General features: G+C 36.6%; 1 protein-coding gene and 1 pseudogene across 1 annotated transcript; both read left to right on the top strand.

Annotated features, from left to right (window-relative positions):
• The first annotated feature begins 999 nt into the window (after positions 1-999).
• On the top strand, positions 1,000-1,865 carry LOC128208391 (ADP-ribosylhydrolase ARH1-like; annotated as a pseudogene).
• An 11,972-nt stretch (positions 1,866-13,837) lies between these two features.
• Positions 13,838-17,746, top strand: LOC128207633 (ADP-ribosylhydrolase ARH1-like). Its single transcript, XM_052910669.1, has 3 exons — positions 13,838-13,903; positions 14,107-14,156; positions 14,829-17,746. The coding sequence occupies exons 1-3, from the start codon at positions 13,850-13,852 to the stop codon at positions 15,970-15,972; spliced, it is 1,248 nt and encodes a 415-aa protein (XP_052766629.1). The 5' UTR covers positions 13,838-13,849; the 3' UTR covers positions 15,973-17,746.
• The last annotated feature ends 215 nt before the right edge of the window (positions 17,747-17,961 follow it).

The following is a 17,961-nucleotide window of genomic DNA, read 5'->3' as shown; positions in this document are numbered from 1 at the left end:
ATCTTGTAACACCTTAAATTTGAGGAACCATCATTTTCAGCAGTTATACGCACACTTTGCGACACGCTTTGGGGTAATGAGTTGACCGAGTTTACGAAAACAGATTCTACTGGATATTGAATTTTCCGAAATGACTGTCGACAATATAAATATGCGTCTGTGTCAACATGCCTCAGACAACCTTATCAATAAACAATGAATTGTGGTTTCTTCATGATATATTTAAAATAAGAAATATCTTTAATAAGATAATAAAAAATTGAAGATGAAATTGATTTCCTGGTAACAAGTTTCTTTTTGCTGCAATTATCACAAAGCCATAAGACACTGTTGATTGGGTAGTGTTGACTATTTTGACACACCAAAAAAAAACATTCATTTTGTAAAAACACATTTCGTAAAAAAAAATGCAAATGCTTTCTTTATTGGAATTCGGATAAATCTTCTTTCGTAAAATTTGCTCAACACTCAATTACAGATAAACATGCTGCAACGGAATATGCATTATGCTTGCTAAATATTGAACCTCAAAACTAAATAAGCAAAGATCTGTTTAAACATTTTATGTTTTGGTCCTTCAAACGACTTTTGCACTGTTTGAAGGCCCATATTTGTTTTATTTTTTAACAATTTTAATTGCGTGTTTCTTACCCAATATTATTAGAATTATAAGTGTTATTAAATAAAGATAATACAATTATGATTAAGTTTAATGTACTTTGAAATGCAAACCATTGGTATGTTAATGAATATATATGTTTCCTATTTGCTGTATGATCGTAGCGACTAATCGCGTCTGAAAAATACTACATGTGCGAATTTCCTCCGGAGGCAAATTAATCCAATAGGCTTTGTTTGGAATATATAAACACAACGTATCATGACTGAGTACTGAGTATCCTTGGGAAGTCCTAATAATGTTTTGATAGTCATTGGATGTTTTCAGGTAGTCTGAGGTGTCCTTGGGTTAGTTCTGCGGTGTCACTTCATAGTTGTGGGATGTCATTGGGCATTCCGGAGGTGTTCTCGAGGAGATATGAGGTATCATAGGGCAGTCCTGGAGTGTCCTTGTGTATTCATAATAATTATTATTAATAATTATGTGTTGAGACGGTGTGAGACTATTAAAGCCACAGAGAGATAAGGGTTATAGAATTCCCTTCCGACTTCAAAGCAGGGGATGTGGTGCAGTAATGAGGGCGATGTGTATAGGACTTCTCTACCATCGACCAGAAGACATACACAAACTGGTTGAGGTGAGCGTCGAGTCCGGTCGGATGACACATAACCATCCTACAGGATACCTAGGTGCTCTGGCATCTGCTCTCTTCACCGCCTATAGTGTTCATTTAAAGCCAATTAAGGAATGGGGAAAAGGTTTGGTTGATACAATTCCGGCAGCTTGGAAGTATGTAAAAGACACAGGTGTCGATGTTGAACAAAATAAAGAACACTGGGACTACTTTACAGATCGCTGGGTCGAGTATCTAAAAAAAAGAAATATTGAGGATGGAACATCTTAACCGACATTTCCGGAGAAGTACGGAATAAGAGAGCGAGATGCATTCTACAAGTCGCTCAGCTTCAGTGGCTTTGGAAGAGCGAGCGGGCATGATGCGCCAATGATCGCCTACGACGCTCTCCTCAGTTACAATGGTACATGGAATGACCTATGTAGTCGTGCTATGTTTCATGGCGGTGACAGCGACAGTACTGGGGTTATAGCCGGCGCCTGCTACGGGGCGATGTTCGGATATCGAGGTGTTCCAGAGGGAAATTACAGGGAACTAGAATACAAGGAACGCCTTGAGAGACTTCTAAAACTCAGCCATACTGAAGACGTTAATAATTTTCCTTGGCGATAGTGAGGTAAGCATAGAGAAATATTTTTCCGATTTAGAACCTTTTAGTGACATAATACCGTGTCCTGCAATCCATCAAGGCGACCAAGTAACTAAGGAGGGTGACTCTGGTACCAAACGAAAAAGCGAGGATGATGAAACCACAACAGGAAAAGAAAAAGGCGATAGCCCACAGAAGCCAGGAGAAATATAAGCGTATGTTCAATAAAAATAAATTTGAAGAGAGTAAATATGTAGTGGTTTGACTTTGACAATGATAGTCAGCTTACAAAGTGTTCTTGCTCTATGCTTGATTTCTTCTACATGTATACTTGAATTGACAGTATTTTGTGATAATCTTGAAACAGAATGTTTAGTGCGAAGGGTATCTTATTAATCACTATGCCATTCTAACCTCTTACGCGTTTCTGTTAGTCTGACATTATTCTCAGTGAGTGTAGCTTTACTCAGTTGTACTTAAACTCACCATTTGTCTGTTTGTTTTCGTTTTTCCTCGGACCATTTCATATTAAGTGATATTTAAACGTTTTGACTTTTATTTTTAGTTTTCATTTTATGTTCATGTTACATTTTGTATGATTTTATTCAGAATTTAACTTTTTACTATGAACTTGTATTTGTGTAACTTAAACATGTTTGTAAACAAGCTGACAAGAGGTTCCGAATATTTACCTTGTAAATAGTATTTGTCATTCGCATATATGGTTTTCGTATGTTAAAATTATAATGACATTGCTGGCCTGATCATCAATAAACAAATCATGTATTGTGATTAACATGTGTTGTGCATAATTGTTAAATATCATGTTGGTATTTTTCATACTTAGTATATGAAAGCAAAGAGTTTCTGATATATTTTTACAAAATTGGAGCTCAGAATTAACAGAGTCTACCAGAACTTGAACCTTTGTGCTGTTTGCAGATTTCAACATAACAACGTATTTAAAGGATGTTAACATTGATAAGTATGGAATTGCATTGTCAAGATTAAGGATGTCTGCACACAGATTACAGGTAGAGGCTGGTAGATGGTATACACCAGCTGGTATACCTTTTTCGGAGTTAAAATGTCATTTATGTGATTTACTGGAGGATGAATATCATTTCGTTCTTGAATGTAAATTGTATTCTGATTTAAGGAAAGCTTACATAGATAAATATTATTATGCAAGAACTAATATGATTAACGTTATAGAGATATTTACCTCTCAAAATACTTATGTCGGGGGGCATATGTTCAGGTCATAAATGCAAAAACCATTACCACTATTTTCCAGTTTCTTGATTGATCCGTCTATGAAGAGTAGGCACCTTAACGGTGAACTTTTCCCGTCCTGCCATGTAAAACTGGAAATTCCTTCGAGTAAAGTCCTTGATACCTAACATGGCAATGAGAAATGAAAAAAAATGGTTGCTGTAGATGCTACGGAGCATTTTATAATGTAAAATTAACTGTATTTTCTTGAAACTAAACTAAACATTCTATGTTTATAAACTGAAACGTCATGCTGTGTAAAATGTTGGTTAATTAGTAATCACACTCTCTTACAAAGAATTGCAAATGGGATATATTCATTATAATCAAAATGGCCAAAAAACTAGCATAACATTTGGATACAAAATCATTTAAAAGACCAAACAGTGTAATAAAAAACTATATTATAACAAATACCTTTTTTTTATTTCACAGATTTAGGCAGATATATATTTATTTAAAGAGACGATTGCTTTACGGTGGTGGGTTAATGGCGGATATTGCAGTGTAAACGTATAACAACAATATAGATGCTTTGTGGGGAATGCGGTTAGTAAGCTATAGTATGGGGTTAAACATTACAGTACATATTTGATCAAAGAAAAAATGTGTACATTGTAGAGAAGAATGTGGTACAACAAGAGATACAATAACATACTTGCCATATCGACTGCAATACGCCTAACTAACAAGTCCATATAATTAGATATTAGTTTCAGTTTATTTTCCACAAAATTATCGAGTGCGGAAAAATAAGTTAGTAAGGTGTTTATTATAGTGACATGTGCTTAACATAAGTGGTATTCATAGTACAAATATTCTCAGGCATAAGTACAATTATCATATATAAGTATGTAAACATGTAAATCGCAGTACTGTTTCTCTTAAGCATAGAGGTTCTTAATATCTATTGTTTTTTTTAATTGTGGGTGATGGTGATAATGATACTAATAATAACTAGTATTCAACAATTGACATACAAACAAATGCTTAATACAAAATTTAAAGACACGATGCGTAATGAAACATGCTTTAATGCTAGTGTACTTCTTCTTAGAGCATAAGCTTTCATAGTGTACTTCGCTAAATGCCTATATTTGTTATTCATTAGATTCGCTAATTTTTCAACGTCAGTAAAGGATTAGTGAAATGATCTTCAGAAAGCTCATGTCAAAATCATGAAATTATTGTACATGTGTATTAGTATACGATGAGCATTTTAAAACAATGTGACACTCGTTCTCAACTTCTTTGGCATCGCATAACCTACTAAGTATTATATTCACATGCTCATCAAGAAACCGCCCAGTTTATAATCTTTGAGGATATATACCAGTTTGTAGCTGGACCAATAAGGAACGCTCATTTTTGGTCAGGTCAAAGTTCAAATAGCTTTCGTAGTTAAAGTACCGCTTGAACACTGTATACGTTGTATTATCGGCATATACAGGGTGAGGAATCACGTGACTTCAAAGGGGTGGATCACCACGGGCCACAACCGATGTAAACAAACAAGTAAATTACATTAATTTCTAAATAACTAATTTGATAGAAAGGATATGAAAACATGTCTAGCCCGTAAAATACTATTTTCTGCTTCTACTAGTTTGAAATATTTTAGATTTTCTTATATTTTAATGATGCAATCCTTGACCAAACTTCCATCAAGTTTAAATTATGGCCAAGGATTGTATCATTAAATTACCAGGAAGTCTAAAATATTTCACACGTTTAAAAATGATTTTAACATTGTTTGGTGTTTTTATACCCAGTCATTTCAGATGAATTCGGTAATACATTTTAGCAACACGAAGAATCTTACGTCTCGAGGAAAGATCAACCCAAGATCCGATCTTTACAAACTTTCATGTTTATTCAATGGTTACCTCGAAATTGTATTTGCAATTTATGAATTTCGAATTGAATGTGTGACAATAAACGTGTCTTGTAACCATCCTCATTGTAAGTGTCTTACTGACATGAATTTTAATTCAAAATTAAGAAGCAAAATATCCTCAATGATCAAATGATTAACAGGTTGTTTTCGATGGAAAATGGCCGAGGAGTTCCGAATGAACATTACTTTGGTTAAGTATGACGTCACGTCCTTAAATATGAATCGTGCCAGTCACGAACGCCAAGACGCTCTGGTTTGTCTGTTTGAAAAGATGAAGTATGAAGTCCTGCAACTGACTGCGATAAGGGATATGGACTGGATTTCAATAATATGATGTAATGTTAATACTTGCCTTCTTCAAGAAATGGAACACTTGTTTAAGGGTTTATAAGAGAATGTAATTGTGTGGTAAGACCATACACTCAACATAAGTTTTTACCAGAAGGCCTATTGTTTAAATGTATTAAACATACGAAATTCGGAAACGCGTAATCGATAAAATAAGTGGTGTGAGATTGAAAATAAATTTAACGATGCTAGTTTTGGATTTAGAGACAATTGTAGTACAACTGATTGTCTTGTTTTTAAGTCAAGTGAAGTCAAAGTTCTATTGCCAATACGCGGTTTACATACTGGATGGTATCATGACAGCAAAAATGAAATACATCATTCCATCTTAAGGAGACTATGTGGCATATGTTTAAACAAGTAAATTACGATAAAGCTAATCATTTCTTATAATAGCAAATGATAATTAAGTAGCAATATTTTATCTTTATTACAGGACATCAAGTTGTTCAATTTGGTCGTATTAGGTCAGTGAGTATAATACGTAGGTATATACTTTGTAAATAAGTCCCTAAAACGAGGACATTTATTGCATTTTCTTTAGTTTAAACTTTATTTAATTTTACAAGGATTGTGAAACAAGCTATAACAACTTATATTAATCACTCTCGTTGGCACGATGTTGCGCGAGAATGTGGTCTTGTGTTGTGGGGGAAACCGGAGACCCCGGAGAAAACACACTTGTCCGGCTTGGCGACCACTAACCAAACTCACATGCGCCCAGGCCGGGAATCGAACCCGGGTCGCCTTGGTGAGAAGCGAGTGCGCTAACCACTGCGCTAACCGGACAACCATTATTGTTGAGCCTGTCAGTGTCATACTTTTGCATTTTCTTTCGTCTTGGTATTTATTTCTATATCTTTCTTCTTCAATATTGATGTTTTGTGCCGAACATCTAAATCTAGTAAATAATATCCGTAACGTATTGCTATTAATACAAAATAAATAAATGGCAATCGCAAACTCTGATTTAAAACTAAATAACACTGTCGCTTTTTTTTCAGAATTTCCAACATTTGTATACCAGTGTTTTGAATGGATATTATATACAAATCTAACAACAGCTCTGCAAGTCTGTGAATATGTTTCAATTTTACACGTAAATAAATAAGCAAATCCAAACTTAGTCAAATTAACTGTTTAAGTGTTAAAATATTCATCATTAAGATATTTCATATTAAAAACCACCAACATATGAGACACAGGATACCGTTTGACTTAAAACTAGTACTTAAAATGCGTATTGTCATGAACACATGGTTAGTGTTAGAACAAGTGTATACATTGTATGGTCACTGAATGATGATAACATTAAAACAGTTGACCGTTTTGTGTACTTCTTTAATACAATGGTACATTCAATGAATCTGTAAAACGCTTATTGAAAAAGCCTTTCTATAGTTTTAATGAGGGTTACAACTTACATTACAAGTTTTGTAAATATGTTGTGTTTTCTCTGTCAGCAGACCTTGAATGCAGTTGTTCTAGGTGAACTTAATCGCTACACATTATCCTTTTAATGCAAAGAGAGAGTGAAAGAGATAGAGAGCACACTCTGAACTGGGTCGCTTCTCATCACCTGTTCAATGTTCAGAGAGCACTGAAGTTTTGATATAAAGTTTTGAATACCACGAACTCTTTATTTATATATGTATATGACAGCTCCTATCAAACGAAATGTAAAAAAGAACTGCGCAAACACTTTAAATTTTGTTTGACTTTGATTAAATTATATCAATGAAACAGACTATTTCGTCGTGTTAATACGCAGACTCACTTATTGACTTTTACCTAGGTGGAGGAAAGAAAATACACTTTGCTATTGTTGACTACAAACGGCCCACGATTCTGTAAATCGCATACATTTGTGGCAAAACCTTCTTGCAAATGATATTGATGGGAAATGTATTAGAATTATACGTAATTTGTATGCTAAGGCAAAATCATGTGTTAGGTCAATGCTTGGGCCAACTCTTTTGTAGTCACAATGGTGTACGTCGAGGTGAAAATTTGTCTCCGATTTTGTTCTCTATAAATGATTTATCCTAATTTATGTCTACAATGTTTGAAGAATCGGCCACTATGTCTAAGGCCACTTTTAAATGCCTTAGTGATGATGATGTTAAAGTTTACCTTATTTTTTTATATTGGTGTATGCAGATGACACGGTACTATTTGCTGAAAGTAATCATTACCTACAAAGTTCCTTAAATGCTATTCTTAATTATTGTGACTTAAGTTTGCATTGTTCTGTAAAATTATCTTATTGAAATTCAGATGACTCATTCTTTATACTCCGATTAAGTACAAGAACTGTTGATAATTACTATGCCATTCCGATGTGTCTTATTACTTATTATTTTCACTGATGTTGTTTGGAAAAGTGTTTGATGGTTGTTAACTGTTTTATTTCATGTTAATTAATATATGTTTCATTGTTTTGTGATATCAAATACATATTATATGCCATAATGAAAAAGTAACTTGAAACTTGACTTCATAATCAGTATGTTCAAACATGGTTCGAGATTATCAATTCACAGAGGAAATAAGAGTATTACTTTAATACGCATGTATTGAAATTATTGATAACAAATATCACCTAACGGCATTGTCAAGATTAAGATCTGTCAGTGACATAGTTTATATCGTCATTATTGTTGAGCCTGTCAGTGTCATAGTTTATATCGTCAGTGTTGTCGAGCCTGTCAGTATCATAGTTTATATCGTCAGTGTTGTCGAGCCTGTCAATGTCATAGTTTATATCGTCATTGTTGTCGAGCCTGTCAATGTCATAGTTTATATTGTCAGTGTTGTCGAGCCTGTCAGTGTCATAGTTCATATCGTCAGTGTTGTCGAGCCTGTCAGTGTCATAGTTTATATCGTCAGTGTTGTCGAGCCTGTCAGTATCATAGTTTATATTGTCAGTGTACTCGAGCCTGTCAGTGTCATAGTTTATATCGTCATTGTTGTCGAGCCTGCCAGTGTCATAGTTTATATCGTCAGTGTTGTCGAGACTGTCAGTATCATAGTTTATATAGTCAGTGTACTCGAGCCTGCCAGTGTCATAGTTTATATCGTCAGTGTTGTCGAGCCTGTCAGTATCATAGTTTATATCGTCAGTGTACTCGAGCCTGTCAGTGTCATAGTTTGTATCGTCAGTGTTGTCGAGCCTGTCAGTATCATAGTTTATATCGTCTGTGTTGTCGAGCCTGTCAGTGTCATAGTTTATATAGTCAGTGTTGTCGAGCCTGTCAATGTCATAGTTTATATCGTCAGTGTTGTGGAGCCTGTCAGTGTCAAAGTTTATATAGTCAGTGTTGTCGAGCCTGTCAGTATCATAGTTTATATTGTCAGTGTACTCGAGCCTGTCAGTGTCATAGTTTATATCTTCAATGTCACAGGGGCGTACCTAGGTCAAAATGTAGGATACGCTCAGTCTAGGGGGGTCCGGGAGCATGCCCCCCCCCCCCCCCCTGAAAATTTTGAAATCCAACATCGCATTTGGTGCTATCTAGGGGCCTTTTGGCACGTATAAAAGCATACAAATAGATGAATATTTTCCTTAATTAACATTGTTAGTCCCGATATTTTTTTATTATTTTTTCCAAAAATCAATACTTGTTTTTGATTTAAATAAACAAAAAGATCTGGGGTGATGGGTGGCGTCTCTATTTAACATCCAATCCGCTGAATAATTGAGATATTGCGTTGACCAGAAAGGCTTGCGCACCTCACCGGTATATTTAACCACATGCGGAGACTGAAACTGTGTCCATGCTATGCTTAACAGTATCTAGATAAGTTAATAAAATATTGTAACTTAACACAAATAGATCTATACTTAATTATTTTACTTTTAAAATGTATGGGAAAATATCTGTTCTTTCATGGGACTAAAATGATGATAACAATCAGCATATCATCGAACTTGTATTCATGCACACCTGACGATTTGTAAACATGATAAATAAACGCACCTGTTAATGTGCTTTGCTCTGGCGTTTACATGAAATTTATCACTCAGGCATACAACTATCGTAATCGGATCAGTTATTTCTTACTCTTCTGATAAGCTCATATTCCAGTAGCTTCTTAAGATTATGTTTTTCTTAATTGTTAAGTATGAGTGTTTTGATTGGACTAAATTTAAAAGCAAAAAAGTTAAAAAAAATCTTAAACTGAAGAAGCGAATGCAATATATTACCTAGACTTCAACAACATGTTACATAATAGTTATCGGTAGGATATTAGGAAGAAATACAGTCAAACCAGTTTTAAGCGACCAGTCAAAACCAAAAACTAGGACAGTGTGGTCTTTGAAAAAGGTGTTCAATTAATGCAGAACGCTTTTATAAGAGCGTTCTAGAATAGTTTCTTTTGGCATTAAGCCATCAGCTGTCATTAATAATCTTCAATACTGTTTGTTAATGACCGTCTAAGAATAAGATACAGTCAACCTGTCATTAGCGGATCTATTCCCTAAATATGGCACTGTGCATAACAATGGTTATTAAATTCTGAATAAAAGAGCCAGGCGACGATCCTTTTTTCTTGCAAATATGTCAACGAAATGTTCGGCGTTGATATTGCGTTCGCTGTAAATGTTCATCAAACCCAGGCCTGACATTCGCTCAGTTGTCATGGTACTCCTCAAATACGTTTTGACTCGACGCATTGTCGAAAATGAGCGCTCAGCCGTGGCCGTTGCTACTGGCATACACAACAGAACCATGAGGCAGATCCTATGTTAGGATACGATGCCTCAGTAGCTACGTCCAATGCTTTTTCCTGGTTTGAGTAGGGAGCAGGTGAAGTTACAGTCCCCTTCGCTGTCCAACGTTGACACTCTCGCTCGAAAGTCGGCTCGTCATCTGGCAGGTCTAACTTGAACTCCTGGAATATTTCTATCGTTACGGCATGGGTGAGACCGTCGACCTGCAAATAAATCTTTATTGTATTTTCTCACTTATGCCATTTTAATATATGCGGCCAATGATCCGGTGCTTATTAGATTAAAGGGTTTCATTTGTTTCATTAGGATTTTCTTATTATTGTGGAAACGATCAATAATTATTTAATTTTAATATCTTTAATGCATGCGCATGTAAATAAGTTTGCATAAATGCTACACGATTATTTGGTAAAAACGCACGTGATGAATCAGCTCACATACAGTATTAATGTATTCAGATATTAACCCGTTCACTGGCAGGCAAGTCGTGTACATGCGCGATATTTTTTCAACTTCCGATTTTGTTTTCTCACACTCCCTCGACCTTTTGGTAATATCATTGTGAAAATGTCAAACAACTTGGATCCAAATGAGACGTCTCATTCGGATCTAAGTTGTTTGAATATATAACGATGCTCGGGGTAAGGCAGTAAACGGGTTAAAACCTACATGGTATTACCAATGTAGTTTTATGATTGGTGCATTGCAGCACAAACTATTCGTTTTATTCCTTGATTACACTACCTTTGGAGGCGGCAGATACTGTGCCTTGTACCGTCCATTGCCTTTGAACAGCCGTGCGTCTAGATCAACAAGCAAATGGTCTACGAACGAGCCGAGATAGTAAACAAACGGTTGTGGATAAGCTAAGAGAAGAATTTCGATAAGGATGTTTTAATAAACCATGCACGATATATCATAACATTATATAGTACTGACCTGGAAGGGAACTTATACTGGTGAACGTTGTTCCAAGTTACAGTTAATAGCTCTTTCTTCTCACTGCCGTCTAGTTTTTGCCCGAAAATATCACCGTAAGGCGGATTAAATGTCTGTTCAGTCATTTTTAAAAGTCCCGCCTTGTAAACATCATTCGGATCATTTACCAGGAGGTCAACAGGATCCACACCGATTTGGCAGTTTATGGGAAAATAACGCGTGTATAACTTAAGTTGAGATCTATATCGTGATCACCTTTTTTGCGGAATTTAGGTATTACACTATAAAAACCAACAAATGATAAAATTCTGACGTAATTATTTCTTATACCCCCCCCCCCCCAGCCTTTACTTTTTATTGCATTTTTGGAACTTTTATTTTTTCGCTTTTTTCTGACGAAGTGTACGCATTGGCGTACTGGCGTATGCCTGGGTACGTGCATTGTTGTCGAGCCTGTCAGTGTCATAGTTTATATCGCCAGTGTACTCGAGCCTGTCAGTGTCATAGTTTATATCGTCATTGTTGTCGAGCCTGTCAGTATCATAGTTTATATCGTCAGTGTACTCGAGCCTGTCAGTGTCATAGTTTATATCGTCATTATTGTCGAGCCTGTCAGTATCATAGTTTATATCGTCAGTGTTGTCGAGCCTGTCAGTGTCATAGTTTATATCGCCAGTGTACTCGAGTCTGTCAGTATCATAGTTTATATCGTCAGTGTTGTCGAGTTTGTCAGTATCATAGTTTATATCGTCAGTGTTGTCGAGACTGTCAGTATCATAGTTTATATCGTCATTGTTGTCGAGCCTGCCAGTGTCATAGTTTATATCGTCAGTGTTGTCGAGCCTTTCAATGTCATAGTTTATATCGCCAGTGTTGTCGAGCGTGCCAGTGTCATAGTTTATATCGTCAGTGTTGTCGAGCCTGTCAGTATCATAGTTTATATCGTCAGTGTTGTCGAGCCTGTCAGTGTCATAGTTTATATCGTCAGTGTTGTCGAGCCTGTCAATGTCATAGTTTATATCGTCAGTGTACTCGAGCCTGTCAGTGTCATAGTTTATATCGTCAGTGTTGTCGAGCCTGTCAGTATCATAGTTTATATCGTCAGTGTTGTCGAGCCTGTCAGTGTCATAGTTTATATCGTCAGTGTTGTCGAGCCTGTCAGTGTCATAGTTTATATCGTCAGTGTACTCGAGCCTGTCAATATCATAGTTTATATTGTCAGTGTACTCGAGCCTTTCAGTGTCATAGTTTATATCGTCATTGTTGTCGAGCCTGTCAGTGTCATAGTTTATATCGTCATTGTTGTCGAGACTGTCAGTGTCATAGTTTATATAATCAGTGTACTCGAGCCTGCCAGTGTCATAGTTTATATCGTCAGTGTACCCGAACCTTTCAATGTCATAGTTTATATCGTCAGTGTTGTCGAGCCTGTCAGTGTCATAGTTTATATCGTCAGTGTACTCGAGCCTGTCAGTGTCATAGTTTATATCGTCATTATTGTTGAGCCTGTCAGTGTCATAGTTTATATCGTCATTGTTGTCGAGCCTGTCAGTGTCATAGTTTATATCGTCAGTGTTGTCGAGCCTGTCAATGTCATAGTTTATATCGCCAGTGTACTCGAGCCTGTCAGTGTCATAGTTTATATCGTCAGTGTACTCGAGCCTTTCAATGTCATAGCTTATATCGCCAGTGTTGTCGAGACTGCCAGTGTCATAGTTTATATCGTCAGTGTTGTCGAGACTGTCAGTTTCATAGTTTATATCGCCAGTGTTGTCGAGCATGTCAGTGTCATAGTTTATATCGTCAGTGTACTCGAGCCTGTCAATGTCATAGTTTATATCGTCAGTGTTGTGGAGCCTGCCAGTGTCATAGTTTATATTGTCAGTGTACTCGAGCCTGTCAGTGTCATAGTTTATATCGTCAGTGTACTCGAGCCTGTCAATGTCATAGTTTATATCGTCAGTGTTGTGGAGCCTGCCAGTGTCATAGTTTATATTGTCAGTGTACTCGAGCCTGTCAGTGTCATAGTTTATATCGTCAGTGTACTCGAGCCTGTCAGTGTCATTGTTTATATCGTCAGTAGTGTGGAGCCTGTCAATGTCATAGTTTATATCGTCAGTGTACTCGAGCCTGTCAGTGTCATAGTTTGTATCGTGAGTGTTGTGGAGCCTGTCAGTGTCATAGTTTATATCGTCAGTGTACTCGAGCCTTTCAATGTCATAGTTTATATCGTCAGTGATGTCGAGACTGTCAGTGTCATAGTTTATATCGTCAGTGTTGTCGATACTGTCAGTTTCATAGTTTATATCGCCGGTGTTGTGGAGCCTGTCAGTGTCATAGTTTATATCGCAAGTGTTGTCGAGACTGCCAGTGTCATAGTTTATATCGCCAGTGTTGTCGAGACTGTCAGTGTCATAGTTTTTATCATCAGGGTTGTGAAGCAGGCTGTCAGTGTCATTGTTTATATAGTCAGTGTTGTCAAGCCTGCCAGTGTCATAGTTTATATCGTTAGTGTTTGCGACGGCCATATTTAGAAGTTAATTCTATTGGCAAACAAAATGCGCATAAGCAGTGAAGAATGAAAGATGAATGTGTATTGTTAAGGTGCTGCCTTCATTTAACAGAAGAATATTAACTGCATTAGACATTAAAAAAAATACACAAAGTGTATTTTATATTGGACGAAATAAAATGTAAACGATAGAAATTATTGCAAATAAATTTTCCATTTTAACGAGCACGTATGCCACTGTTTAGATTTGACGAGTATTCAAGGGTAGATAACCTAGTTACCGCAAACATTATACATCACCATGTCATGTTTATTTTCACTCAGTTTTAAAAAGAGTTTGATTCTGTTTACAGTCGTGAGAATTTTCTTGTTTTAAGATTAAAACGTTCAAAAGGATATTTTTTGTAATATTCTGTAATATTTTTAAATATATTATTTTGAAATGCAGACTTTGTACTGTTCGTATTTGTTTTTATTTTTGTCATAATTTGTCATAACTTTCTTATCGACGTTGAAATGAGGTACTACGCGAAAAAACACATCCTGCTTTTACTGCAGGTATTTGGAAACGCCATTTTGGCAGTAAAGGGTGTTACTCTGGAAGAAAGGTAGGCCAATTAATTGTCATTCTTGTTTCGCTTTCTATAAATAGCTAAAGAATTTGTGTATTGATGCAGTAGTTTCCCTTTGTAGGACGGTCCATTTTGTACAGGGGGTATGCATTTTAATGTTGGCGGTTTACTTGAATTCTGACATTAACTACTGTGGTGGAAAGCAGGGTCGAATAAATGATGAATAGAGAGAGTCACGGAATGGTTAACTGTGGTTATCCGGCAATTGGTTGAAGTGAGAACATTGGATTACATCTAACAAAAATATGCAATACACGCGGAACTGAAGCGCAGACTTATACTTCCTGGTTGGCAAACCTTTTCATAGATGTATATAGTTTTTATGAAATAAAACAATCAATTATGCCTTGAAAATATGTTTACGATTAATAGCGCAGACGTACATTATTTGGTTGAAAACCCATCTTCATAGATCTATAGTTTCTATGAAAATAAACATATTAATTATGCGTCGAAAAGATTTTTACCATTTATGACACTTTATACAATTAGTAGAATCCAAGACATTAAGTCGAATTATTTACACGAAGGGGCCCATTAAAGGAATCAAAATGCGATATCACTCATACAATTATTTCGAGAATCCTTATACAGTCTAACGTTAGTTCTTCTTAAGTATTCAACAAGGATACATATTGTCCACTACAGATACGTGGCGTCTATGGTTCTCAGCGGTACGGGAGATGCTCTGGGCTACAAAAACGGCGACTGGGAGTTTTGTCTCTCAGGGGAGAAAATCCACCGGGACTTGGAGGAACTCGGTGGTCTTGAGAATATATCGGTTAACCCCAAGAACTGGAAGGTTAGCGATGACACGGTTATGCACCTCGCCACAGCTGACGGGCTGGTGACAGGTAAATCAGGCAATCACTTGTTTCTTGAGATTGCTGCCCAGTACATCGCTTGTTTCGATGACATGGCAGAGCGTGCACCAGGAAACACGTGTGAAGACGGTGTTAGACAATTAAAGCCACAGAGAGGTAAGGGATATAGAATTCCCTTTAACCCTCGAGGCGCGGGATGCGGTGCAGCAATGAGGGCGATGTGTATAGGGCTTCTTTACCCTCGGCCTGAAGACATACACAAACTTATCGAGGTGAGCGTCGAGTCCGGTCGGATGACACATAACCATCCGACAGGATACCTAGGTGCTCTGGCTTCTGCTCTCTTCACTGCATATAGTGTTCAGTCAAAGCCGATTAAGGAATGGGGGAAAGGTCTGGTTGATACACTTCCGGCTGCTTGGAAGTATGTTGAGGACACAGGTGTCGATGTTATACAAAATAAAGAACGCTGGGGTTATTTTACAGATCGTTGGGTCGAATTCCTACAAACACGAAATATTGCAGATGGAACATCTGAACCTACATTTCCAGAGAAGTACGGAATAAGAGAGCGAGATGCATTCTACAAGTCGCTCAGCTTCAGTGGCTGGGGAGGAGCGAGCGGGCACGACGCACCGATGATCGCTTATGATGCTCTCCTTAGTTACAATGGCACGTGGAATGACCTCTGTAGTCGTTCTATGTTCCATGGCGGTGACAGTGACAGTACCGGGGCTATTGCCGGGGCCTGGTACGGAGCGATGCTCGGATTCAAAGGTGTGCCAGAGGGAAATTACAGGGAACTAGAATACAGGGAACGACTTGAGAGACTTGCAAAAAAGCTTCTGAAAATCAGCCATTCCGAAGACTTCAAGGACATACCTGCTGATGATAGTAACGAGGGCATTCAGGACGAAATCCCCGGGTCAGACCCTCTTAATAACGAGACTGTAAAGAAAGAATTGTAGCGATGGAATGCAAACCCTCAAGGCGACCCAGTGACGAAGGAGGGACTATAGAAGTGAGGATGTTCAAGACACAACATGGGAAGCTAGTGCTAGTAAGGGCGGAGAATGCCAGGAGAAACATATAAGCGTTTTTTACTTCTGACTTTTGCCTATGAAAGTTAGTTTAACAAGTGTTCTATGATTGACTTGTTTGTACATATACAGTTTGAATTAACAGTATTTTGCTGACAGATGAGTGACTGGTTTGAAAAAGAAGATTCAGAACGGAAAAGGATTTTCAAAATGATTATGCAATTTTACCCTACTGCTTTTCTGTAGATATTACTCGGTTAGCTATGTATCTAAATTCACCATTTGCCTCTGTTGGGTTTCGTACGTTTTCGAACATTTTCATTAACAGTGTTATTGACTTTTGCTTTTAGTTTTCATGTTATGTTTCGTGTTACATTGTTTTACATTTCGTTCAGAATTATATTTACATGTTTTTTTCTCTAACGAAAATTACTAATGATAAATTCGTTTTTATACATATCTCTAAACCATAATACAATTAAAACTACAGGGGCAAGCCCAATAGTCGAAAATTCACAAATGGCACAGGCAATGGCCCAAACGACAATGATCTAGAGACACAAACATACTTATATAACATACACAAATACAAACACCACAAACAAACCACGCACATTGCAAAACATGAGGATTGCATCTTATAATAAACCAAACAAAACTAATGATGAAGTACGAATACCGACCCGGTTGTCTAGTTTATTTGTCTAAGTGTCAGTTAAGATTCCCATGTTGCCATTTGATCGAAGGGTTTCGAGGTTTTAGTTTAAAGGCAATACTTTTTTACCTTTTTATTCAATAAATCATCGACGGCAGTATCAGTATAACCACGCATTGCCGCATTCAGCACTCTCAGTGCTTTGATTATATCACGTCTTGGTGATATACCTGTTGTTCAGATACTGTTGTACAGACGAACTAGCCTAGTGATTGAACGTTCGATTCGAGTACGAAAGGAAGCTTGTTCAATGCCAAGTCATTCTAAAGTCATTGTCTTTCTTTCGATCGCTCAAAATATTGAATAGGCTTGCTTATTTACATGTATATAACTCATGTAAAGGAGTTTGAAAAGCCCTTTTATTTGAATGTTGTATAAAGTTGAAATAAGGAAATCGTAGCTAAATTATATCAGTGAAAGAAAAACCGTAACACGTTTGCTGATCTTTCTTTTTTACATAAAATGTAATAAAGGGATTATGACAATAACTAAAATTTAGAAAGAAAGTTAATTCTTAAGTTGTTCCATGTATTTGCCTGTTATATATAGAAACTGTTCATGAGAATCTATGAAGACAGGTTGACATAACCAGCTGTTTATAGAAAAGAGTCTCAATGGAGGCTTCATCATATCATATACAGGTGAAAAATATATTATATTTAAGTAACTGGTATAATGAGGGTCAGAAATGTCCCGCAAAATTGCAAAATGTTCTATCATATTTCTAAAACTTCTTGGGTCACTTTAATTTAAAACTGAAATGTTTGAGCGTTAGAGTTAATATAAATGTAAGTTTGATTGCGGAAAAAGCGCACGTCAGCAAGGTGCCGAACATCGGACAGCTCAATTTCGGACACAAACAAAATCATAGTGCATAAAATATCACCCACAGATAGTATGTATATGTTTTTTAGGTTAAGTTTATTGATTATTAACAGGTTGTTATGTTATTAACATATGGAAATGAAAAAGAAAAAAAGGAAAATACCTTAGATTTGTTGTATTAATAAGTAAAAAAAAACATCAACGCAGAAATATACGAAGACATTTTTAAGTTACTGTTCTCATACATGACTGACATGCATTTGAGCTGCAGCGAAGAAAAAGAATCGGACATATTGATTTTCTTTGATTGAAATCGAAACGCCGGTATTCAATGTACACACTGCCCGCGAAGAAATGCAGTGAACGATTTTCATGGA

This window comes from Mya arenaria, chromosome 11 (assembly GCF_026914265.1).
Source record: "Mya arenaria isolate MELC-2E11 chromosome 11, ASM2691426v1".
Classification (NCBI taxonomy): Eukaryota; Metazoa; Mollusca; class Bivalvia; order Myida; family Myidae; genus Mya; species Mya arenaria.
Note: the sequence above shows the minus strand (reverse complement) of the source record. Positions and strands in the feature narration are given on the sequence as shown.